This window comes from Urocampus carinirostris, chromosome 5 (assembly GCF_059441175.1).
Source record: "Urocampus carinirostris isolate Australia breed hairy pipefish chromosome 5, RoL_Ucar_1.0, whole genome shotgun sequence".
Taxonomy (NCBI): Eukaryota; Metazoa; Chordata; class Actinopteri; order Syngnathiformes; family Syngnathidae; genus Urocampus; species Urocampus carinirostris.
In genome coordinates, this window is record NC_142353.1 from 24,355,039 (window position 1) to 24,382,327 (window position 27,289).

At 39.4% G+C, this 27,289-nt stretch overlaps 1 protein-coding gene across 3 annotated transcripts in view; it reads right to left on the reverse strand.

Moving 5' to 3' along the window:
- LOC148365836 (ras-specific guanine nucleotide-releasing factor 2) overlaps positions 1-27,289 on the reverse strand; it is a 78,809-nt gene that overhangs the window by 20,381 nt on the left and 31,139 nt on the right. The window contains exons 4-18 of one of the 3 annotated variants that reach the window (XM_088336269.1): positions 22,119-22,208; positions 21,911-22,047; positions 20,650-20,766; positions 20,491-20,570; positions 17,026-17,219; positions 16,113-16,222; positions 15,897-16,015; positions 13,609-13,769; positions 13,475-13,541; positions 12,380-12,516; positions 9,337-9,419; positions 6,893-7,096; positions 5,143-5,235; positions 1,638-2,080; positions 85-210 (exon numbers count right to left, since the gene is read on the reverse strand). In XM_088336269.1, coding sequence (XP_088192395.1) covers positions 85-210; positions 1,638-2,080; positions 5,143-5,235; positions 6,893-7,096; positions 9,337-9,419; positions 12,380-12,516; positions 13,475-13,541; positions 13,609-13,769; positions 15,897-16,015; positions 16,113-16,222; positions 17,026-17,219; positions 20,491-20,570; positions 20,650-20,766; positions 21,911-22,047; positions 22,119-22,208 — 2,161 coding nt within the window. Of the gene's footprint in view, positions 1-84; positions 211-1,637; positions 2,081-5,142; positions 5,236-6,892; positions 7,142-9,336; positions 9,420-12,379; positions 12,517-13,474; positions 13,542-13,608; positions 13,770-15,896; positions 16,016-16,112; positions 16,223-17,025; positions 17,220-20,490; positions 20,571-20,649; positions 20,767-21,910; positions 22,048-22,118; positions 22,209-27,289 lie in introns of all 3 variants that reach the window. The other 2 variants (XM_088336268.1, XM_088336271.1) reach the window with 2 other exon arrangements.

A 27,289-nucleotide genomic window follows, 5' to 3' on the forward strand; every position in this document is an offset into this window, starting at 1 on the left:
TTGCATGTTGACTTACGTTATTCAGATTCCAAATTTTAATTATTTGTTATTTTCTAAACACATGTATGACAGTTCAAATCTTACCAGCAGGTGCCCGGAAGCGGAGATGTCGCGGTGTGGATGGCGAGCGACAGGGGGACATGTCTCCAGCTTCGCTGCCTTGAGGCGACTCGGGAATTATTTTCTCCAGAGATACGGATTCCAAAACAGCTAAAAAAAAATAATGAAGAACGTGTGTGTTTCCAAATAATGTTAAATCATTCATTTCAAATATTGTTTTTCGTCATTATATAATTATTATTACTTTATTATTATTATTATTATTTACTTTTTTGTTCTAATGGAAACATACCTGACTGAAATATTTGGAGCTTTTGGCCATTTTAAAACGTTATTTCCTCACTAAAAGTAAACAAAGGTGTTTTGTTTCAATGTCCCGTTTGTGAGAATTCCAGCGCAATATTTTTCTCCAAACAGCACCCTCTCCCATATTGTAAAAAGAACTTGGGTTATTTAGTAAGCACCATTAGTTAGATTAGGCCAGGCCTCGCAGATATTACATAGAAGACTCAAGACGACGCTAGGTTTCTGTGACAGTCCTTGCTCTGGAAACATTCCTATCTAAAATCACTTTTGCACACATTATCCAATTTGAACCAGTTAGGACCATCAGGTCACACATTAGATGGCACATTGGTGAGGTTGTGTCGAGAATTGCTCGTATCTTCAGTAAATGTTTCTGATATAAAATAACTGAAAAACGATTACCGGTAATCTGGTCCAGGACTGGCAAAAGAATCCATGTTAACCCTAAATAGCTCTAAAACACATCTTTCTGAAATTAAAAACACAATTAAATAGTAATTAAACATAAAAATACAGTAATAAGATGAAAAGGTTGTCAATAAAATAACTTTAAGGCCCCTCCCCGCAGGAGCAGTGAAAGTGTTGCATCCGGACGTGAATAGGGGCTGTTGGGGGTGGTAAGCGGGTGCTTGAGGGTTCAGTTGAAGAGCGTCGTTTTTCTGGCCTTGTCCCTCCACCCCACAATGGATTGAAAAAAACACAACACGAAGGGCTTGATTATGCTTGTATGGTAGAAAATGCACACCCTGATTGGAACAATCTAGTGGTGAGTGGTCTCTAATGATAGCATTTGGAAGATTTCATAACTTGGATTTTTTTCTTGGATTATGTCGAGCAAGATTTTTGCTCAAAATGAAATGAAAAATGAAATGATCTGCATTTATATAGCGCTTATCAAGTCAATGACTTCCCAAAGCGCTTTACAATGTGCTCCACATTTCCCAATGGCGGCCTTGTATTGCAGCCATGTAAGACGCTAACCTGCTTATTGGGGGTATTAGGGGCTCGGTGTCTTACCCAAGGACACTTCGACATGTAACACGGACGAGCCGGGATTCGAACTGGGATCTCTTGATCCCAAGACGAGCGCTCTACCTCCTGAGCTACTGCCGCCTCAAAAGACATCTTGTATCTCAAATTTTTCGTATTTCGATCAGCTCGTATGTAGAGGTATCCCCATACTCATAAGCGCTTCTGTGTTTTTTGGGAAGCCCCGTTAATCTTGAGAATAAACGTGAAAGTAAAGAGGTAAATGGCTTAATTTAACTGACCTCTGCGTATGCTCCGCCTCAACTTGCCGCAAAAAGGGTCAATCTTGGGCACGTCCTCCCCCTCGGAGATCGAGTTTGGACTCTGCTCGGGAGATGAGGGAATGGGACGCACTTGCTCCTGCAGTGGAAGGGAGGATGATGGTGGGAGAAGAGGAGGTGATGATGTCGTGGGTGTCGGGGTCTGGGGGACGCTGGCAGACGTGGGACTCTTTGCGGCCGATTGGTTCAAGCCGTTGAGTGGACCGCCAAGGTCAAGCACGCCCGCCCTGCCACTGACGGGCGAGTGCAGGGACAGTTTCCGGACAGGCACCGGCGAGGAGGTGCGGGAGGAGATGGACAAGGGAGGCGGAGATGAAAACTTGCGACAAAGACGGGGAGATTTGTCGTTAGTGTGTTCGCCTCCTCTGTTGTTCTGGTTCGTGGCAAAGAACAGCTCCAAAGACCTGAGAGTGAAACATTCAAAATTGAATTAAATAATTAAATTAAAAAGCACCTAAAACAGGGGTGTTTCATTTGTGGATCTGATCTATTGGGCTACAGTTCTCTTTCTGTATCATCGGTGTCATTGTCGACCGGAGTTTCCTTTAATCCTTGAGGAACGATGACAAGCAATTACAATTTGGCCTGTTACCGCGGCAACCTCCAATGACAACGTCTGCGTTGCGATGTTGCACTATTCTCCACAGTATGGTTGCCAATGGAAGACTTATCCTGCCATAAGTAGAAGAAAAACAATTTATAAACAAACACCTACAAATATATGCCGTATAAATAAATAAACACATAATTGTCATGTTTGGATAATAATGTCTTGCTCCCCTAATCCTGGTAGCCATACCGCTCCAATAGCAAAATCAATCAAAATCGAGAAAGTGCAATTTTGATTTCTAATAACTCAGATTGTACATAGGTAAATATAATTTCATCTATACCAGAATCTTTATAAAAAGTGTTTTCTGTTAACTTATTAGCATATACCAGATTTTTTTTCCGAATAATGCAACATAAGAGCTCGCTGCTGTTCCATTCGTTGAAATTCCTCCTCCATAGCTAAGTGGGCCGGCTTTGGTTATAAAAGTCTAAGGCTGAAAAAGGAGCACCCAAAAGCATTAATGTTTGATCAACGTTTACGATGAAAATACCTACTGGTGTAATTGCTTTATTAGTCTAACTCTTAACAATCGCACTCGTACTTCAAATAAACGGCTCTAATAAAGTAACCATCAGAGGGTGCTAGAACTCGAAAAATACAATCACTCTTTTAATATCTGCGCTGCTTTTAATATTGTGGCAATTTTAATATTGCAACATCATGATTAGCTATTAGTGTTACATCCAATCTGAGATCTGAGAAGCGTAATCAATCTAGTTAAATGTGGTAATGTCAGTCTAGACTTTTACTTTTACTCAGGGAATCTTGACCAGCCTTTATTTTTGGAGTTGTATACAGACACAGGCGTCAAGATCATAATTGTGATGATGTCTGAGGACGTCTTTTACAACTATATCCAAGGCTTCACCAAAATACACGGACAAAGTACAACGACAGAATACAGGACCAAATAAATACCAAAATAAATAAATGACTGAATTATGGAATAATTAAATGACAAAAGAAATGACAAAGTGCATAGAGGAATCTGCCCCACAAAACTGCGGAAATTTGGAAGACCTGTCTCAACTCTGAAGGGATCAAAATGTAAATTTCTGGTCCATCTAAATGCTATGACTTGTTCTCAAAAACTGCTCTGAATATTGAAAAGTTTGATATCACCCAGAGTGACTTGGTCAAAGATTTAGTCGTCACATTTGACCCCAATCTGTCCTTCAAAACACACAGTAATATTACTAGAAGAGCTTTTTTCCATCTTCGCAACCTTCCCAAAATTTGCTCTATGTTGTCCCAGTCCATTTCATGTGTTTGTTACCTCCCGTCTTGATTACTGTAATGTACTACCCTCCGGTCTCCCGAAGTCCAAAATCAAGAGCCGTCAGCTAGCACAAAATGCTGCAGAGAGGCTTTTAATTAGACAAAATAGTTTGATCACATTATCTTGAATTTAGCTAGCCTGCATTGGCTTCCTGTTAGCTTGAGATGTGATTTTAAGTTTCTGTTGGTCGAATACAAAATCATGCATGGACTTGCTCCCTCATATATTTCAGATTTAGTTTCCTCATATGTTCCGGTCCGGAGCCTTCGCTCTGAAAATGCTGGCCTACCAGTGATCCCAAGAGCCAAGAAGAAAACCGCAGGTTCGAGAGCGTTCTCTATTCGGGCCGTGGTGTTGCTCTGCCCCCTGAAATTCGATCTGCAACCTCAGTGGAACCGTTTAAATCCAGGCTTAAAACACACTTCTAATCTTTATCTTACGAATGACCTATATTTCCTATATTGCCTTATATTGCTTGGTCATCCTGAAAGGGGGATTACCTCATGTGCAAACCGTTCTAATCATTTTTTTCGTTTTCCTCATGTTAAGGTGTTTGAGATTTTCCATGCTGTAGGTTTAAGATCAGGGGATGGTGCAATAACAGTCTGTAGTTTGCAATAATCTGTGGTCTGTGCAGCTCTTTGAGACTCCTTGTGATCAAGCTACAAATAAATATTACATTAATAGTTTGTGTTAATGTCATATATTTTGGTATTACGTGATCTATTTATGTGTCTGTTTATTTATAAGCATAAATTTGTAAGTTTTTATTCATTGACACATTTATTCCTACTTATGAAAGGATTGCTACTCCATAGTTGCCCTGTCATTTAGAAAAACAGGACTCACATTTTGCCAACGCAGCCCTTATTTGCGTTTTCTATCGGCGCAGTAGTAAATACGTGTTCTTTATTGTAATCGCTATGTGACACTTCTGAATGGTCTCAGAATCTAAAAGCGTGTGACATAAACAACTTGGAGTTGAGCTGTAAACCACACAGCTGAAAATGACTTCAGGTCTGTTAAGGTTCTGCAGCCAAAAGTGTCAACGACAGATTCCCCACGCAGTTGGCACCAGGTTTGTGTCAGGCTTTACGCAGTAGTAATCAATGTTAAAAACAGCCAATGAGAAAAGGAAGCATGAGTTGTGGATCAAGACCTAAGGGGAGAAAACCAAAAGCAGGAGAAATAAATTGTAGGCAGTAGCAAGTGACTGGTGTGAAACAATCCAGATGTTTTCAAAGTGAGAGCAGAACAAGCCACATCTAGCATAAATATTAAGCTAGAGGAGCCATGCAACAGGTAGGTGGGGCTTAAAAAAGGCGGACAAGGTAGAGGTAAGATCTTAAGCCCGAGCCTGGCCCGAGGCCGACCCGAGATTCGTGCCGTGTCCTTACAGATAAAATATAAATTTCTGGGTTTTGTCCCTCAAATCTTTTAATTGGTCGGGCTCGGGCTAGATTACCCTTTAATAGCCTATGGGTCGGGTCTGGCTGGCTTTTGTTGGGCCCGATCTTAACAATGGGACAAGGATAGGGGCGATACAAAAAAAGCAAAGAAGATGAGCTGGTTACTTTGACGGATCCATGGCTATCTTCTTGATCTTCAGGCTGGAGTCGGGACAGATGGATGAGATGGAAAGACGGTCAAATGAGTGGTACTGCGCCCTGCAGTTTCGAGGCAGCATGGCGGACATACGCCCGGCGTGGACAAGAAAGCGGCAGTCCGATGGAGTGCGGGAAAAATGAGCGCAGGTGAATGAGGACAATTTGCCACCACGCAGAAGCAGAAGAAATATGCTTTGAAGTGTTCATTTCGTCGGACGGAGGACATGAAAAGACAAGCACAGCATACAGATCCATACCTTAAGACACCGATACTTCTAAAATATTTGTTGTTGAAGTACAACTTATTTTATTATTTGATTGACAGTTGATTATTGTCTGTTCTGCCTTTGAGAAACATATAGAGTGGTCTTGGAGCACCCTTTTGTGGTTAACATGTTTTTTTTTTTCGCTGGAAGGAAAGAAAAGACGCAGAATTTCGGCTGCAACCTGGACTCCAACTTTCAAACGCTTGTCTTTAATCCTTTTTTAGACAATTGTCCATAAGCAACGTAATGTGAAACCTAATGTGATTACTTGAATGAAAGTATTTGTTTATGGTAACATTTTGTACGCATTCTTGTTCAAATAGTTGTTAACAGGTCTTAGCTTAGCTTACAACATTCCTCTGTAGTTAGCAAGCTAATGGGACCTTTACTTTGTTTGTAGTTTGACCAAGACCTTACAATGGTAAGAGTTGAGGCCATTCTACAACCAACAGCAATCAAAAGAAAAGTGTGGTTATTCCGAGATATCGTTCACTAGCTGGCGAAAAAGGTGAAACTTCAGGGTGAGGATCGCACATTGTCAATTAATTGAAAAAGCTAAAACTGTTTTCAATATAGGACAGCATGGCACAGCAGTGATTAGCATGTGTGTGGCACAGTTCTGAGGTCATGGGTTCAAATTCAGCTACCTGCCTTCCTGTGCTGTGTTTGCATGTTCTCCCTGTGCTTGTGTTTCCTCTCACATTCCCCCAAAAACATGCATTTCAGGGTAATTGGCCGGTCTAAATTGTCCCTAGGTGTGAATGAGCGAGTGAGTTGTCTGTCTCTGTGTGCCTTGCGCCTGGCTGGCAACCAGTTCAAGGTGTCCCTTGCCCACTGCCCTAAAATAGCTGGGATGGACTCCAGCACCCCCGCGACCCTACTGAGTATAAGCGGTGCAGATGATGGACGGATCTATGTTTTCAATATAATCCCCTTATTTTAAAAGGAATTACATAATATCAAATTAACAAAGTGACATCATGTAGTTATTGCTTTGTCCCATGAAATAACAAGCCAGAAATTAAGAGAACATTTTAACTAATATTTTTCAAAATAAAGCAAATTACCAGTGCTCATGTAACCTATTTTACTTATAATTAATTTCACGTCTTCATAAACCTGGAGCTTTTTGTTTAGCAGCTGTATAAGACAATAAGCAACATTTTTCCATTTACCGAACCCTGATTATGAGATTGATCCTGGGGGTTTATTTGAACATACCGTGAATGCTTATTCATCCCAACTGGCTTGACATGGCTACACATTTTCATCCTTGCTCGGGAAACATGAAACCTATTGAGCTGAAATGTGCTAGCCAGACGAGCTTTTCAGTTAGCCTGGCTTTCTTTATTCAATTTCTGTGCAATACCTCCCCCTAAAATTCCACTTTGTTTTCTGCTAGTTGAGAAAAGAATATTATCAATGAGTGGTGTTCAAGCACACATGTCGACCTGATGGGAATAGAAGAGAAGGGCTTCTTGTAGATGTCGGACAGCTTGTCCATGACCACGCTGGCGGCAGTGAAGATTCGGTACGTGTGCAGGAAAGTGTTGAGGAAATCGATGGAGAGGAAGCGCAGGTCGGTCAATCTTTCCAGCAGACGCTCCACGCTGGCGTAGCGGATCTGCGGGACCTTGCAGGAGTTGAGCGTCTTGCTGAAGCAAATGTCAACATCATCTTTATGGAGACGCAAATCGGATCTGATGAGGTACACACGTACACAAAACACACAAGCGTGGGTGAAAAGCATGAGAACAGCTGGATTCAAAATGGATTCAAATTGCATACACTGAAACCTCAAAATTTAACGCATACGTGTCCGAATTGGACCGAGCAGAACGACTATTATGACTTACTCTCTATTCACGCTATTCAACGTTTACTCTTCTATGAAAGTTGAAACCACTTTCTAACTTTGTTTAGAAGAAAGGCCTCAATAGACATGGGGGCCGCCACAGCTAGGGGTCTTGTTGAGTTTGGGCCAGATTGTGTTTTCATTCCACTGTTCTCGAATATATTTTTGAAATTTGTTACACATAATACGATCTTAAAATGGAAAACATTAAAAAATCATATGACAATAAAACACTCAGTTATAAATGAATCTATATTTTGCATGGGATCCAATTACATTAAAGGGACAGCGTGTGTCCAAAATGCAACATGCTTCTTCTCATTTTTTTGGGAAGCCTTTTGCAAAGAAATCAAATGAAAAAAGGAAAAGAAAAAAGGAAAATAGAAAAGAAAATGTAAAAAAGAAAGAAAACAAAAGGAACGGAGAAAAATCAAGGAAAGAATAACAAAGAAACTAAATAAATGGGTAAGAAAGAAAAGAACTGAAAAACAAAAAAACAAAAGGAAAAGGGGAAAAGAAGAAGGAAAAAAAAAAGAAAAAAATGTGATTATCGGAGGTAACCATAGGTGCAAAAATCATCACACCCCCTTTAGGTGAGCTTCATGTTATGTCAAATAAATGGAAATTTACGACCAACTTTTTTCTCTAAATGCACATTTTTTTATCGTAGTTCATATATTCTTTTGCAATTGTTTTATTTCATTATATTTTTACCACTAAGAGGCACCAAATAATACACATTATCCTTTTGAACGTTTGTATTGAGGCGGGGCCTCAAACTATCATCTTGCGGGCAGCAATTGGCCCCCCGGGCAGTGAGAAAAAAAAAAAAGACGAAATAGAAAGGTAAAATGTAAATCTTTTTATGTTAAAGGAACACTGTGTATAATTTGACCGCTAGATATCACTGTAATGTGTAGTTGAACCCAAAAAAAGAGTGCTACAAAGCACAAGGAAAAATGCAAAATGCGGAGACGCAAAGTGACCATACTGCACCATTTTCTTCTCATTTCTTTGAGTGTTAGACCTCCAAATTCCTCCTCCAAGGTGTGTGTTTTTTGGAGGGCGCACTTAGCAGCAAGATGTCGGACGAGCATGTCAGCTCCCTCTTGGTGAGTGTCATGTAATGCGAATAAACACAAATTCATCCAGTATTTTAAAAAATTCACGTTTATATGATAGTTCATGTATTTTTGCTTATTATACAAATCAATCATTGTTGGTTTTCTATTAAATAAATGAAGTTTCTGACCTATTTGAGGCGCTAAGTAATACACAATGTCCCTTTAAAATGTTGATGATGATAAAATGAGCATAAGTAGCAAGGTAAATGTTAAAATCCTCAAAAATAAATGAAAATAAACTAAATGAAAAATTATATGATATCCTATGAGATAATAATCAAAAAAGAAAGAAAAATAGGGATATATGAATATATTGAAAAGCTTTGTCTTGTGATTGATTACATTAACGTGGGTGGTGACGAGAAATTATATTTTTATATCTATTATCTGATTTCATATTAAGTCATGTGTTGATTTTTTTTTTTGCACAACAATAAAAAAAGGTAATTCTCTTTTACATATAATACTTGGTAATAATCTGGTTTGTGATTTGACTATTTTGCAAAGTGTTCAGACTATCAAAGAGACTGAACCAAGATGAACTCCAGCTTTGTCCCGTGAGCTCCTTTATTCCTTCCTTTTTCTCATCTGTATATCAAAGTTGTTGACTTCCAATTTATTGTAACCTTGTATTTGGTGAACCGAGGGGAAAAAAAGTAAATCAATCAGTCAAAATTCTCCGGAAAATTGATTGTTTTTCAACCTTGGAGGTTCCACTGTATTACAAAGAAAGAATGAGAAACAAATCAAAGCAGTTCCAAAATCAAAAGAATCAAGAAAAAGTCCACACAATACCAGTGTTTTAATCACTGTTATTGTCTGACTCCACCAATGTTTCAAAACATCATCACCGACATGTGCTTGATGTTTCGCAGCATGCATGCAGAGATGGAACTCTCCTCTTTCACACACGTACTTGATCATGTGAGGCACGGTCACTTTGGAGTTTTCCTCAAAGACGCTGGTCATCAGGCCATTGCAGCGGATGTTATCGATACACTGAAAAATGAAAGTCTCAATGAGAATTGGAAAAAAGCTAAAGGATTTTATACATTTGACTATAAAGGATATTATACGATTGACTACAAAGAATATGTACTCAGTTTGTGACAGTAGAGATATTCACTGACTGTTTTTATTCAAGTTACATTGGAAGGTTAGACTGTGTGGAATGCATCAAATGAATTTCTGATAATCGAATTCCTGTGACTGCTGATGGAGAAGGCCAGACGAACAAGGACCGACGTCGGGGAGCCGCTGGTATGCGAAGATTGCAGAGCCCAGCCGACACGCCCTCATACGAGGGGAAGACCAATAAGAGAAAGCTAACGTTAACTATAAATGACACATAGCACATAGCCAATGGGATGTCTTTTCTTTGTTTGTGAAATGTATAAATGATCCGGGGCAAGTGGGAGGGGAGCGCGGTCTCCTGTTGATACACTTAGGTCTTCTGTTAGGAACAATAAACAACCGCCCCCATGTTAAATGTTGGCTTTCCTGGTCATTTTTCTCTTAAGAAACGAGTGCACATAAATTGTTGGATGAATGTAGGTTGTGTTTGGTTAATGGAGTCAGATAACTATTTCGAACAATTAGGTAAACGGTACATTTTGATAATTAATTCCCAACAAAGCGTGGAATTTTGTGTCTGTTAGATTTTTTCCATTTGGAGCTTGTGTGTGTTTTTGGCAGAGGTGGGTAATAACAAAGTTTTGGGAAATTTTGTACTTGGAAGAGTATCTTTAAAACTCTATACTTTTACTTTTACTTGAGTAAATTTCTGAAGAAAAAACGGTACGTTCACTCTGCTACATTAGGCAACATTGAAGTCGTTACACGTCCGTCTGTCTCCGCTAAGGCACATTTATTTTGACAGAGAACTCTACCAGGCTCTACCATGTTTAACCAATCAAACGTAGCAGCCTCGTCACGTGACTATATTCAACTTCAGTGGGGGAAAAGTTGTTTATGGATGAAACAGATGTTGCTTAGAAATACCAACGATGAAAACACAAAAAAGCCATCAAATTTTAGAACTCTTGACAACAGATTTTGTATACATAACACCGATTTTGGCTAACCTGCATTGGCTCCCAGTTAGCCATAGATGTGATTTCAAGGTTCTCTTAGTATTGTACAAAATCATACATGGACTTGCTCCCTCTTATCTTTCAGATCTGATTTGCCCCTACGTCCCGGTCCGAAGCCTACGATCTGAGAGTGCCGGTCTTCTGGTGATCCCAAGAGCAAAGAAGTGTTCTGCTGGTTCGAGAGCGTTCTCCATCCGGGCACCGGTGCTGTGGAATGCTCTTCCCCCTGAGATCCGATCTGCAACCTCAGTGGAAATGTTTAAATCTAAACTTAAAACTCACTTCTACTCCATAGCATATGAATAACCTACTCTTCTCGTCGGCTGAAAAATAGTCTGTGTAATAATCTGTGAAGCCCTTTGAGACTCTTCGTGATTTAGGGCTATACAAATAAAAATGACTTGACTTGACTTGACATATTCATCAAAGCTCCAAATGGTAATTTGACAAGCTTTCTTAATTGGCATAGGAAAAAAACAAGTGGCCTGATAAGAAGTATTTGTACTACATAAATGACTATACAGTATTAGTTCACTTGACTATAAAACGACTGTTGCAATTATACAGTAAACAGTTTAATTATATGATAATGTAGCCAATATTTAAAATCTAAATGCAGAATATTTAAAATACTGTAAAATGTCAAAAAAGTCCAAGGAAATTCTAGTATACACATCATTCTTTTTTTTTTACCCTATTGACAGTTTTCGGACAATACTGTCGTGCTTCATTCCGCCGGTACCGGCGTGTGGCGCAGTGAGAGCTCACCCCGCATCCACCCCGAAGAAGAAATCCAGCTTCATCTTTCTAGTTCGTGTGTAAACATACTATACATTACTGTATCTCCAGCACGCTAAGAACTTTGACATTTTTATTGTTTAATATCTCGTGCATCCGTTTAATATGGTTGGTGTATAGTTATAAGAAGAGGTGAGTCGTTTTTTTTTTTTTTAATGAAAGTGTAATAAGAAAGCTTGATGCGGTTGAGAAAATGGTTGGATCGCTTTTGTTCACCAACTTTTTACCACAGAGAAGGAAGTAGCCTAACTCTTGAAGTTTATCTTCCAAAAGTAAGTTAAACTTCACTTTATCTGTCTTTACAGAGCATATTATTTTATGAAATGTTTATTTTCTGATAAAAATCTATACAGGTTACCTATACAAACCTTAAACATATAAAATATAGCACTAAAGCAACTTACAAACAAATTCAACTTAGGAACGATTGTCCGGAACCTATCTCGTTTGTAAGTAGGGCAGCGTCTGCATATCTCTGAGGATAATCTTAACCTGGTTGTCAGCCTGGTCTGGAGCAGGCTTGCTGTAGAGCGGTGGTCTTCATAGGTGCCTGCGGGCACCTGATATCCTCTTAAGAACACCTGAGTAGCTAGTGGACAGGTTTTCAAAATAGCTTACTGGGGATGAGTCATTGTGATTTTCCAGAGAATTTTATTTCAAACTGGCATAATGTTTTAGTGGTTGTCCGACCCTATTTTAACTCAACTTCCAACAATTAAAACCTGGCATTTTAGAATTTTTGGAACCCAAACTGATAGCCCTTTCTGCCTATCAGTGACAAAGTGTAGCTCTCAGCTTCAAAAAGGTTGATGATACCTGCTATAGAGAATAAATCACCATGGGAACTGAGCCAAGCTAAATTTAACCCGTTTAATGCAACCAACTTGAAGATAAATTCAGCCAAGATAATACACATAATCCTGACTCAATCGCTTATGTTTGTTTTGAGCAGTACCCCCCTGGGAGCTGCACCAAGCTCTGTGTTTACGTGTCTCTGAGCATCATCAAAGCTCACCTGGGACACACTCTTGCTGTTTGTTATTCTTTGTGCATGTGTGTGTGTGTCACCTGGCTAATATCGCTGGTCCAGGCAGCCTTCTCCTGCCGTGAGGGAGCTAGCAACACAACAGTCAACGAAGCCGAGTCAGCTGGTTCCAACACCAATTTGAAGTCCAGCTGACCAAAAACTTGACTTCCAGGTTTAGCTGAAGAACAAAGAAACATGTGAGGGGCAGCTCATTACATGGGTCAACTAAACCTACCACATAATCTGGCAGTCGTGTTATTTTTACCTCACTTAATCTATATAGGCAAAACACTTAGCGCAGGTCTTGAACTGAAAAAGTACCAACACGTACTGAAATGTATGGGAAAGGAATATAAAAATATTGCTGTAAAGCATGAAAAGCAAAGAAAAAAAACGAAAATTAAAAAGGTCTGGACATTATATTTTTCCTTTGCGTAATACTTTGTCGCCATCATGTGGACGTTATGGAAAACTTCATTATTGGAGATACTGTATCCATCCATATTTATTGGATAATATTAAGAATGTGTCCTACAGAAACCATGTAGCCATTAGGAAACATGTTTGAAAGAGCGCCAGGGAGCCACTAGGAGCACCAAAGAGAGCAAGTTTAGATGGTTAAAGTCCAGTTTTGTTGGCGATAGAAAGCATCTGCCATTTAAAACTTTTCTCAGTTCAGAGCTTTTAGTTGACATGATGGCTGTTAGAGAAACTTGAACTTGAAAAAAAATTGCGCATTGATAATGTATGTTCATCAAGCTGTTTTATGTACAACTAAGACCGCACTTGCAGACACAGTCAAAAAAGGGGCGGGCCAACTGTTCAGCCAATCCGAATGCAGAACACAATGAACGATAAATATCCGTAGAGTAGCGATACCGCAAAAAGTAAACCGTGATAGAGCGAGGGATTACTGTGAATAGGTTGACATGTTGAACACGATTATGTGTTTGGCAGTTTTGATTGCTTCCATATCTTGAAAACAAACAAAATTAATGGACTGGAAATGTCAAATGATCTTAACCCGGCCTTTGAGAGGCACCGCCTGTTATTTAGAGAACTCATTTTCCTTCTCTTATCAGCTGACAGCCAATTAACCTGCATTAATAGCTGGATGATGTGTAGAAGATACTTACACTCTTCCTCCCCGCCGTCCGTTTCCTCAATGAGGGTGCAGTCGATGAGAGATAAGACGCCGCCTTGCTGCCAATGGAAAACAGCGTTCTGAGTTCAGCGAAATTGCAAAAGTACTCGAAAAAAAATGGGTTACCTTGAGGAGGTGTAGTTTCCCACCGGAGCTACGCGTGCATACAAGGAAGTGTTTTGTGAACAGGAAGCATTGCCTTTCCCCTTCCTTCTTCAGGGAGAGTGAACCCAGTCGAACCTTGCTCAGCTTGCCTCGCTCCACCGATGGCAGCTGGATAAGAGAGCCTGAAAACATTTCAGGACACTTTAAGGTATTCATCTCTCATCTCATCTCATTAGCTACACCGCTTATCCTCAGTACGGTCGCGGGGGTGCTGGTGCCCATCCCAGCAATCATCGGGCAGTGGGCAGGGGACACCCTGAACTGGTTGCCAGCCTATCGCAGGGCACACGGGGACAGACAACTCAATCGCTCATTCACACATAGGGACAATTTGTACCGGCCAATCCACCTGAAATGCATGTCTTTGGAATGTGGGAGGAAACCGGAGTGCCAGGAGGAAACCCATGGAAGCACGGGGAGAACATACAAACTTCGCACAGGAAGTCCGGTAGCTGGATTTGAACCCACGCAGGAGGTTCCCAAGACAAGAACTGTGCCGCACATGCGCTAAACATTGCGCCGCCGTGCTACTTTAAGATATTCCTTAACATATTTTCTTTTTCAATCAGCCACAGAACATGTACTGTTTCTTCCTTCAATAAAGCAAATATTTTCCAACATATCTTATGCACTGGGGGACTGGGGAAATTTAGTCTCAAAGTTCACACATCCGGTTGGTTTTCTCTAGAGCTGTGAAGGCAAAATGGCAGTAGGTCGGTAGGTAGGAAGGAAGGAAGAAAGGAGGGAAGGAGGGCAGGAAGGCAGGTACTTGTTAGGACAGTTGGTAGGTAGGTCTCTGGGTCAGTAGGTCGGTAAGAAGGACGGAAGGACGGAAGGAAAAAGGGAAAGAACGTAGGTTGGTAGAAAGGTTGGAAGGTCGGTTTCTAAGTCAGTAGGTTGGTCGAAAGGTAGGAAGGAAGGTCAGTTGGTTGGTCACTAGGTATCTGTCAGTCAATAGGTAATTAGATTGGGAGGTAGATCGGTTGGTCGGTTAGTCGATGGTGATGGAAAATTTACAAGAAAAACGCAAATATTTGTAATTGATATCTCATTGGAGCTGTGAGCTTTAAATAAATACACCAAGCTCAACGTTTTGGATTTGTTTCCAACATAGTTACTCAAAAATGTACTTGTTGAGTAAATGTATCTCCTTAATTCTTTTATCCACGTAAATTATTTACATACATTTTTTTCCTTCAATTAGGTACAGAATGTGTTGTGTTCCTCCCAACAATTATGCAAATATGTTGCAAAATATTCCCCATACTGGATACTCAAAAAATATAGTTTTCAAAGTGGACCAATCTTCCTTGCTTCATGTCAAGCTAGCAGGAGCTTGTTCACGATCTTGGTGGTTGAAATCAAACGAGTTGTCACCTCAGCTCTAATGGTATTGATTTTTGTAAACTGTATCAAAGACTACTCAATATTTGTGTACTGGTATGGATCTGAAAAAATTTGGAACTCAAATATCCCATGCTTTTAGTCAAAATGCACAGATAATGTGTACGACAGACTAAATGAAGGAAAACAGATAGATAGATAGATAGATAGATAGATAGATAGATAGATAGATAGATAGATAGATAGATAGATAGATAGATAGATAGATAGATAGATAGATAGATAGATAGATAGATAGATAGATAGATAGATAGATAGATAGATAGATAGATAGATAGATAGATAGATAGATAGATAGATAGATAGATAGATAGATAGATAGATAGATAGATAGATAGATAGATAGATAGATAGATAGATAGATAGGTAGGTAGGTAGGTAGGTAGGTAGGTAGGTAGGTAGGTAGGTAGGTAGGTAGGTAGGTAGGTAGGTAGGTAGGTAGGTAGGTAGGTAGGTAGGTAGGTAGGTAGGTAGGTAGGTAGGTAGGTAGGTAGGTAGGTAGGTAGGTAGGTAGGTAGGTAGGTAGGTAGGTAGGTAGGTAGGTAGGTAGGTAGGTAGATAGATAGATAGATAGATAGATAGATAGATAGATAGATAGATAGATAGATAGATAGATAGATAGATAGATAGATAGATAGATAGATAGATAGATAGATAGATTTTGTGCACAAGGGTGGTGTTTATAATCCTAAATCAGTTTGCAATGTTATGAGGTTATCATTGCTGCCTTTTCATGTGTTACAGTTGTAGCTGCTGTAAATGTTTTTTACTGATTCAAACATAGCCCTACTGAAGGCCTAGGTGTGAAATGCACACTACTAGTTTTCAGGCACATGAAGACTTACCCTGTCTGACGAAGGTTTGGCTGGTGTCAAGCAGGATGTCACAGCCTTCCACTATCATCCTCTCGATGGCGAGATTCTTACGAATGTTTTCAGTGTCGCTGACTTCATCGTGCATGATTCTGCCAATCCATATCAGTTTGTACGTGTTGAACAACAAAGAAACGAGAGAATCAAAGAAACAATGTCAAACCGATACCTGAACAAAACGATGTTTACCTGGACAGTTCCTCCAGTTTGGACTTGGCAAATTCGAGACTCTTGCGCTCCACATGTTCATGAGGTGTATGTGCCAACAGCTCATGAAGGGTGATGATGTAGCGAGGAATCTTAATGAAAAGAAAAAATATATACTTATTTTGGAATGTACTTTACTAAAACATGGGCCTAAAATTGCATCTCTAATATGGATGTTTGTTGTTTCTGAGTGAGTACTTTGATTCGATCGCTGTCTCGGGATTGATAACGTCTTCACAATTTAAACTATTGATATATAAATGCTGTTAACAATTACACATACATTCTAACTTTTGAATCCAATCCAAATGTGTTTACATTCTATTTGCACTATGGCTTTAATTTTCCAAAATGTGTCCAATAGAAGGTATTCTAGTTGTGTAGTTCACGTGTTATGCAGTATTTGCATGTTAAGGACATTGCTATTATCTAATTTAGATGTGTGCTTTTGCAGTTAAAACTGAGGGTGGGTTTTTGACTTGTTTTTTTTATGTTTGTATTCCTCTTACATTGGTACTTTTTTGACTTAGAAACAGTCGCGACACAAAAATGTATATATATATTATAATACTCTTAAAGTTTTCATTGTAGTTATTTAGTTTAAGAAAAAGATCATTTTAGGCAGTTTTGTCCTAATTTAAAGTGGGGAGGAGTTGAATGATCATGAGATTACCAAGCAAAAAGTATTAATATCAGATCGGTGACAATCAATACTATCCTGTATTTGATTGGATCGTATCAACGCCAAAAAAATAACAGTGTCGCTCACTCCTAGTTGAAAAATCAGGGCTTTTTATACTTTTACAGGAAAATCGTTGTAACATGTTTTCCTATTGTAAGTCAGTCCATACAAAATTAGATCTAGTGACAGCAGGCCCTCATTCTTCATAGTGACCTGGAACATGGGGTAGGTGAGGAAGGTCTCGAGCATCCTGCCCTCACAGGCGGCGTTGGACTCATACTGCTTGAGCAGCTTGTCAAAATCTCTGTTCTGCTTGCAGTTGGCCAGAACTTGCAGGCTGTACTGATGGTTCCTCACAAACTCCTGATAGATGTTCAGCATGGGCAGCAGGATGTCAAAAAGGTCGGCTGCGAAACCAAATGGACAATCGATTTTAAATATTTTTCTCACATTTTGAATCTTTGATTCAATTATAAATAATGCAATTTGTTTATGTTCAATGATTTGTAATGAATGAGAAAAAAACATTAATCTGAATTGAATTGTCTTTGTTGTCATTGATAACAACGTAGTGAACATTGCATGCAAGGAGATTAGTCATGACACTTCAGGGTAAACACATAATAAATACTTAACTAAAAACAAAAAATAAGATGAGAGAATGTCAGGATAAATAAGCAAACATGGTAGTGCTTGGAGACTGGCCTCAGTTCTAATAACAGTGCAGTTATAACTGTCTTGACCATTAGGCAATTATTTTTCGATATTAGATTAGTTCTCATGTTTAGAATATAATACAGGGCTCAAAACGGATCTAAGTTCATTAAGAAGTGTTTTACATGCTTGATTAATGTTTATTTGAGCTTTAAGTCTAAGAGTGTAGCAAAATAATACTACTTCTGGGTTTCCCGCACTACTTTCAGGCCTGCCATCTCAACGTAAACAAAGACTCAGAAAATGGCTGTTGCAAATCCACGTTGAAGGATTGTATAAGCCATGCCATACGTTTCGAAAAGGGTTCATTTGATGTATAGACAACAATATCTTGTAGCAGATTAGACAGCTGAAAAGTTTATGCACTTTAATTTCACAAACTTATTGGCACATTGCCTCAATGCATTGTGTTGTACTTTTGCAGTTGTCACCATCCAGTGAGGAAATTAAAGGTTAAATAACACGTTTCATGTGATCACTATCCTTTTTTTGGTGGTTTAGCTCAGTGTCATTTTGATGACTCTATAGCAGCACAAATTTCAATACAACTGGTAATATATATTTTTCATATGTAAATGTGTAATGTACTATACAACTGCCACTGTAAATGTGCACATATTTATTGTATATCATTAATATAATGTTTTTTTGCCATTTCCATCCTTTTACACAATGTTATATTTTTAATTTGTTCACTTGCACTGTAAGAAGTCGCAATAAAGGCCATTCATTTATTCATTCATTTATTCCTTCTTTTACATTTTTTTGCGCTCGCTTGCTTGTTTAGGGTGGTGACAGCTGTGGGAAAGACCCTGTTTGTCCATTTTTAGGTGACCTGTAGTACCTACCAAAGGGAAATAGGTCAAAGAGGTGGTGGCCTGGGTGATTAAGAGTCTTTATGTGACAACAACTGGTGTTGTGTCCAGAGGCGTAGCACTGCTAATATTTGCTAGCCAAATCGTGCACCTGAAGTCTGTGCATTCAAAATTCCGCTCAGCAAGAGGCATTTTTTCCTGCTCGAGTCTTTTTTCTGTTCTTTGTAGTATTTTTTGGGATGGTTTTTGGCTAGTTATCCCCGACCTATCTTCATGGACCAGTTTCCACTAACTTACCAAAAACAACCTGAGACATATTGATTAGCATGTAATCAGATATAATTAGGAGTGATATGGGGTATATTCTCATCTCATCTCATTAGCTGCACCGCTTATCCTCAGTAGGGTGGCGGGGGTGCTGGAGCCCTTCCCAGCAATCATCAGGCAGTGGGCAGGGGACACCCTGAACTGGTTGCCAGCCAATCACAGGGCACACAGGGACAGACAACTCGCTCGCTCATTCACACCTATGGACAATTTGTACTGGCCAATCCACCTGAAATGCATGTCTTTGGAATGTGGGAGGAAACCGGAGTGCCCGGAGGAAACCCACAGAAGCACGGGGAGAACATACAAACTCTGCACAGGAAGTCCGGTAGCTGGATTTGAACCCAAACAGGAGGTTCCCAACCACTGCGCTGCCGTGCTGCCTACGGGGTATATTGATCTGGATAAAATAACGCCCAGCTGCCTAACTGTTCAATAAAGCAAACTGTCTTGTTTTTCCCTCTTTGTTTTCTAAATTGTTTTCGAAAATGTACCTACCTTCCCCTTTATTCCTTGCTTTTATTATTTTGTCCCCAGTGTTGTTGTTTTTTTTTAATTGTCTTCTACAGATTTGTAGTTAATGGATACCCATGAATATTTAAGTGTGTGTGTTTAGATTAAAGTATAAAGAAGCCCGTAAAAGAAGTCACGGTTAAATTGTATGAGTAGCCACACTTAGATTATGAGATTGGTCACGAGGTTTGTCATCCATTTTCCTGGCCGCTGACCGTAATGAGTAAAAATGTGCTAATTTTCCTCACCAATAGAAAGAAAGCAACTTGTGTCAATTCCCTGGTTTAGAGAAGTCTCAAAATGTAGTGCTAGGTCTTAGTTTAGTTGTTAGACAGCAACAGAGTGGACCGAATACAGAGACACATCACTACTTCGCACTTCGCTGGTTCTTTGCCTCGCAAACTTTGAATTTAATTATCCTTATTGTCATTGACATCGCTGTATCGTGCATTGTGTTCTGCAGTAGACTGCACACAACATCTGCTATCACTGGTGCAGTTTCGCGAGGGCTTTCTGTTTTTGGTGGGCGTTATCGTGTGCGCAACTGTGATAGGCTGGTGTATACTATGTTTCAAAAAGCAAGAGCAGGTGCACAGGTCAAAGTGTCCACCCAAGACAAACTGCAAAGTACGGCTACAGCTATAACTAGTATATCAGCGGTTTGTTACATTAAAAAGTAATACATCAATTAAATGGAAGAAAAGCGCTAATAAAATTCTGATCACCGGCAAGAGCTCTATAGATTGTTATCAGGTCCGGTAAGAGACTAAGGCGGCGCTGGGAGAGAAGCATGTTGCGGCACCCCAGATCCGGACTACTGGGGCTAGGTTACGTAACTACTTTCACAAGCTATCCCTGCCAAGACTGTATCTCACCAATGCCAGATCCATTACCCATGAAACAGACTGGAGCCACATCTCGTGGGAACTCGCTACATTTGGGATAATTGTATTTTAACCATCGCAGAGACCTGGCCTAATCCAAGGATACCCAATGCTAGTGTGCAGCTAACCAGCCACTCTCTAAATCGCTTTCTTGCACTGAAAGGAGAAACCACCCAATTTAGTTGTACTTTTGTGAAATGACTATAATGATATTCATTTACCTGTGATTCTGAGTTCTGTGTTTTAATTTGTAGGTCAATAATTTGTTTCAATCATATACTCTCAGTCCGTAAGAATGTCATCTTGAGATAAATCTTCTATGAAAGGCCATCGCTACTTCTCGGAATGTCATTCTTCCCCCAATCAACCGTGATAACCGAGGTTATCTTGTATAGCATATTGCATGACCTCAAGGAACGGCTTACCCAGGACCAAAGTGGGCCAGTTGGCAATCCGGGCCTTCAAGCCTTGGTGGAAAATCTCATGTAGAAACATGATGGTCTCGCTGAAACACACCATAGCGTCCGCATGGTCAACACATCTACCTGTTTGCGAGCTAAAATCGTCCGTTGGTAAGCGCCGACCTGTTGAGGAATATGCTGCTGACGTCGTCGTGGCTTATGGGCGGCTTCTTGGAACTGGCGGCCATCCTCAGTGGTCTGAGGAAACAGTTGACGAGGATGGAAAGCTGGTGGACGTACCTGCAGCAGAGCAAATACAATAAATGTGCTGCTTACTGAGGAGGAGCAGGTCCGTCCAAATATCAAAATTATTAATAATGAGCAAGTACTTGGATCAGATTGATACTAGTGTCTTGAGCTCTATACTCTCTTCCCCTTTTAACTATCAATAAAATAATGTTGTTAGTGTGTCATAAGATTATACATGCATTTTAATTTTCAAACATTATCCTTACACTTAATTTGCACAAATATTTTGTTTTTAAAATGTTGTGCAATGAAATGTGCCATTTTCTGGACCATAAATAAACCCAAAACTGTATTTTCGTATGTGGGGTGCATTTAAATATAAGGCACATAAGGTCAGAAGAGAAATTAGAAATGCATTTTACTGTATATAACATAATTTTTAGGGAATCTGGTTTCACAACTAAATTGAATTAATTCATTAGTTTATGTAGTTTATTTAGAAACTTTTAATTATAATTATAACCATTTGTGCAGCTCCAGTTATAGCATGCAAGTCAAACATACGGCCCGCGGACCAGGTACAACAGATCATAAATTTCTGAGTATGTCAAAAGAATATGCTAGTCTCTAAGTTATTTATATAAGAAGTCATGATTTATTGAATAAATGCAAACCAAATGCTCTTTCTAGCTGCAAGAGGGCAGTGTTTAGTCTGTTTAGCATGGTGAGTTGGTTTGGGTGGAAAAACAGCATTCAATAAACAGTTAAAATTAACCAGTTAACATATCCAATGCCAAATATGACACACCACAGGAAATGGTGCCCCCTCAACTCTAGTGGTCAAGGGATCCTACCAACCAACAAACCAAACCATTATGCGTTTATCTTATTTATCCTGCAGTGCTGTCTAATCTTGTATATTTGCTCTACACTACTATGTTGTTTTCAATGACAATTAAGACAATTGTATTCAAAAATTCACAAACATTACTTGCCAATTAAAACTGCTACACAAGCAAAAATAGATTATGAATTGTTCCTTCAAAATACAGTACAATGAACATTCAGTTTTGTACGACATCAAAGGAAAAAAATGTCCAATAGTTTTCACTGATGTTTAAAGGTTCATAACAGGCCAATCGGAGTCAAATGCTGGTTCTTTCAAAATAGTGTACGAAAAAGCTCAAAAACTTACTCTGTCTCTGCTTCCACCATGTTAAAGACAATCTGGTTTCTCTTCCTCATGCTCTCGGCATGAGGAGAGCAAATGTAGTCCTGCACGATAGTTTTCCACTTCCTGCGACAGAGCCAACCCCGCATGAAGCTCTGTACCTGAATTTAGAAAAGCACACACAACTTGCAGCAGCCCGAAAGTATATAAGTGTTGTCGGAAACACTGCTACCTTTTTGATCTTTTTGATGTCCGGATCTTCTGTTTCATGGTTGACGTGATAAGGCCTCATCCGCTCCTTGGTTTTGTTCAGTGCAATGATCTGAAAACACAAATCATAACATACACAGGCTCATATTAGAAGACTTTTGGTGATATAGCCCTGTGGCGGGGAAGCTGAGCTATTACAGGGGATAGCAACCTGAAATGTTCAACGAGTCATATTGGACAAAAAAATAACACAAAATCTAGAGTATTATATAATCTTTCTAAGGAATGCATTCCTTTCTGTATATATTTACTGTAAATATCTATATCCAAGGCTGCACAGCGGCAGGGGGGTTAGCGCGCAGCTCCACGGTGCGGAGGTTCAGGGGTCAAGTCCAGCTATCCGCATGTGGAGTTTGCATGTTCTCCCCGTGCCTGCGTGGGTTTTCTCCGGGCACTTCGGTTTCCTCCCATATTCCCAAACTCATGCACGTCAGAGTAATTGGCCAGTAAAAATTGTAGGGTGAGTTGTTTGTATTTGTGTGCCCTGGCAACCAGTTCAGGGTGTCCCCTGCCGACTGCCCGGAGATGGCTGGGATGGGCTCCAGCACCCCTGCGACCCTCCTGATGATAAGCTGTGCAGATAATGGATGGATGGATCTATATTCATTAGAGAACGTTAAGAATATTTATGTCACCTTTGTCCTCCTAAAGAAACTATTTTAAATCCATTAGCAAACAATTTTGTAAAAGCGCCAGGGAGCCACTAGGTAGTGTCAAAGAGCAGTATGCAGATACAGAGTCGCTGGTTGCGACCCCCGCCTGATTACAACTGGGGCAGACTTAATATTCACGACAATGTGTCAGCCTTAGGTTGGCCTGTCAAGATTTTTTTCTTTCACAAAATTTTAAATTGTTAAATTTTGTCTAATATTGTAAAAGTGTGTTACAGCTCATGACATGACAATATCGTCTATTTTGAAAAAGATACAAACGTTGTACAACTACCTGTTTAGTGCTATTATTACACCATGAGACTGTTCTTTGTCCAGGTCCGGAAATTGTGCAGCTCCAGTTGCTTATAGCATGCAAGTAAAAAGTACGGCCCGCGGGCCGGGTACAACCCGTCATACCCGAATATGTCAAAACAATATGCTAGTCTCTAAGTCATTTACAGTGGCTTGCGAAAATATTTGCCCCCTTGAACTTAGAGGGACGGCCCGATCTTGGTAGATTTGCAGTCTGATACTCCTTCCATTTCAATATTATTGCTTGCACAGTGATCCTTGGGATGTTTAAAGATTGGGAAATCTTTTTGTATCCAAATCCAGCTTTAAACTTCTCCACAACAGTATCTTGAACCTGCCTGGTGTGTTCCTCATTCTTCATGATGCTCTCTGCGCTTTCAGCAGACCTCTGAGGCTATCACAGTGCAGGTGCATTCATACAGAGACTTGAGTACACACAGGTGGATTTCATTAATCATCATCAGTCATTCAGATCAACATTGAATCATTCAAAGATCCTCACTGCACTTCTGGACAGAGTTTGCTGCACTGAAAGTAAAGGGGCTGAATATTTATTTTATTTTTTTCGTCTTTTATTTGTTAAAAAGTGTGTTCCACTTCATGATTGTGTTACACTTATTGTTGATGCTTCACAAAAAAATTACAGTTTTATATCTTGATGTTTGAAGTCTAAAATGTGGCAACAGGTCACAAAGTTCAAGGGGGACCATAGTTTAGCACGCCACTGTATATAACAAGTCATGATTTATTGAATAAATGCAAACTAAATGGTCTTTCTGGCCGCAAGAGGGAAGTGTTTAGTTTGTTTATCATGGTGATTTGGTTTAGGTGAAAAACAGCATTCACTAAACAGTTAAAATTAACCAGTTAACATATTCAATGCCAAATATGAAAATATTTCCCCCCCATTGTTTGTGAAAACATTTGTTATGTTTAAAAAAGATCTATTGTCTTCTGTGAGCCACCCAAATTGAAGGAACCCTAGCATACTTTATCCAGTTGTCTTGTGGTAGGAGTATTTTTTGTTTTTTCCAGATAAGATCCCAGGATTGACTTTAATTGACTAAACCCTGGACTTTTATTTGAACAATTTATTGGTTCATTTAGTTTTGGGCCCAACGTTTTTGTGTAAATATGTGTATCGTTGTAGATCTTTCAAAATGGTTACTGCGCTAATAGAACGAGATTGGCAGCTGCGGGTGCAGTCCACAAACTAGCGTCTTAATCATGGCACAATGTGTTACTTTTCTGTACTAAACATGACCCCGCTGATTTTTTTAATATAAGAAATTAACATTCTGACAGAATTTCAATTTTAAAATTTGAATATGCAACTTTTTATCAAATGCGCTTTGTAGTACAAAATTTACGGTAGTTCACTATAGAGTGAAAAATAAAGGTTATTATGGAATAATACATTTTTAATGAATGATTCATTCATTTAGTGCTTAATGTTACAGTATTATTGGTAGCATATGGATTAAAGCAACAACAACAAAATCTGAAGAACCATATGGGAGCTGTAAAGCCTCTTTTAGTGTCCTGAGTCGAAAAAAAAGAGCTAAAATTCCCATCACTGCAGAATATACTATTAATCTAGCAGAACAGCGTAAAAGGTTTTAAAAGGCCATCAGGCTTTTTCTGTCTTCGTCAACTCCTATTATCATGCTAACATTTAAAACGTGACATTTTTTCACGAAAGAATAGAAAATCAGCATTCATTTTCTGGGTCTGACTACGCTAAAGGCTTGCAACAGAAAGAAACAGATTTCGCCCGCTAATTGAGAATAATTATTTTTATTTTTCAGAAAGCAAGCCGAGCTTCTAAAAGCTTTTAGCCCCCAACCCCCTCCTTCTGTGCTGAGGGTTAGTTGTTTTGCCTCGCAGCCTTTCCGCGTGAAATTCAATTCGAAACAATAAAAAACCTGACTCAGTTGCCTCATTGGCGTGATGTGAACGCTTGCAAAGACGAAGTGCCAACTGTTGATAGTTACGGCGGCAAGCTGGTTTAATTATTCAGTAACAACCAGCACCGCAAACGAGCAAAACTGGGTTTTTAATGAGACGGATGCACACTGGCTCTCAAATGCTAATGTTATTTCACGTGCGGACCCATTACGCGGCCAGATGTTCCCTAATAATTAAAAAACTTTCTTTCATTTGTGTTTTGATGATGTGTACTTCACATGTAAGGGATCTCGATGCGAATAGAACACAAACAAATAGTTTGTAAGAGCAATTAGTGAGACCTAATGCAAGTCATGGGGGTGAAGGTGTGATTTATGGAGATGAAGGGCTGCCGGTCCCTTCGAGGCCAATTGCTGCTGAGTCCACAACTTCCATTTTCCCTGAGCATTGACATGTTGACAGCCATTTTGTATGACTCCTCATTTCTTTCTTAAAAGGGTAATCTTCCATTTAGATGACTAGGATACAAAACCGAAACGTATATTACATAGTGATCAGTGTTGGGGCTAACTCTTTACGAAGGAAGGCATTCCTGGAACGCAAATACTTATCTAGGTATTGAGTCCAGTAACATATTATTAATACAATGTTGTAACAATACTGTCATCACTATTTGGTGTGTTATTGTGCTATTCCCCTACTCATTAAATGCAGACCATGTTGAATACTCACTCCAATGGTGGTGCTGTTCAAGCACGGACCACAAGTGCACTGAATTTCCCTTCATAGAGATAGTCTCCCTTCTGAATATCTCATATTTAACAACAAGGCTAAGATAATAGCCAAAGATACATCTGGCACTTCTGTCAATTGTGTAAAAAATGAATGGGTTTTACAGCATTTTTATTGACTTCCTCTTGTAGTTTTCCGGCGGACCCAATCACCGGAAGCAGTAAGAGTCAAGGGGCTCAAAAGACAGATGGCATTTAAAAACAAAATGATCAAAAAAGTAACAGTCAGAAACAACAATTTCAGATTTTTCAGAACAGGCAACAAAAACCAAACCTTACAAATCAGGATAACACTGGAAAAGGTAAGGGTGAACTTGACAATGGAAAATCTATCCATCTATCTGTCTACCCTGGTCATATCCCTCAAGAGGGGTGACCGACAGCAATCTCAAACACATACAAAAACAAAGAAAATAACAAGGGAAAAAGGAGCAAAAAAAATTTTGGACCATGTCCAACCCAAATGCTCCAACACCCAAACAAGTTAAGCACCTGGGCACCCAAGTTGGTCATGCTTTCGTCTCTCCAGATGAAACGGGACACAAGAAAGCAGCCATGTCACTCGGTGTGGGTGACACAACACACTCTTCTGTTCAACAGCAGGCCCCGACAGCTTTTACTGGTTTACCCCTGCTGCATCATACAGGTCCCCTAACCATCCCTTAGAAAATGAAAATCACCTGACATTGAGTGCTGTCCAAAATGTCCTTATGAAGGGTCAGGCTAATTAGGGACGGGTGTGGGGTTATTGGACAAACCTGTGCCAATTACAAACCAGTTAGGGGCCTTGTGGTGGACGCAGGCACGCCAGACTTTAACACTTTTTTTAAAGTATTTGTCATTAATTATTTTATCCTGCCTTAAGATTTTACATATAGGCTTTATAGTAATGTCATTAAACTCTGCTGACTGTAAACAAGTCATTATATAGTCATTCATTTAGCAAAATTTTTGCTATCAGGTCATATGTTTTTTTATATGATAATCAAGAACGGTTGTCAAATTACCATCAGAGCTTCGATAAATATGTATATTATTGCTATGTTTAAGATAAAAAAAAAACGACAGAACTTATGGTATCATTGAAGTCTTTGAAAGGAGTAATATAGTATATATAGGTCCAAGTCCGGTTCATCTGTTCCCTCGGCATCTGTTCCCTCCCTCATCAAATGGATAAGATTTAAAATAAGAATTGTCTATATGATCATAGATAACAACATAGTGAATAAGGTAAACAAGGTAAACAAGTCACTGTACAGTAACAATAACTATCGTACTACAGTGTTATTGTTACTGTATAGTGACTTGTTTACCTGACTGCCCATTTTGCACATCTGGTTAGCTGCTACTCTTGCACTCTTTGCACTTTGCACTACTGTATAATACTATACATAGCCATAATTATTTAGTATATTATTAGTACTTCAATACTCCAACTCAGTACAACATTTTATTTATATCTGTACATT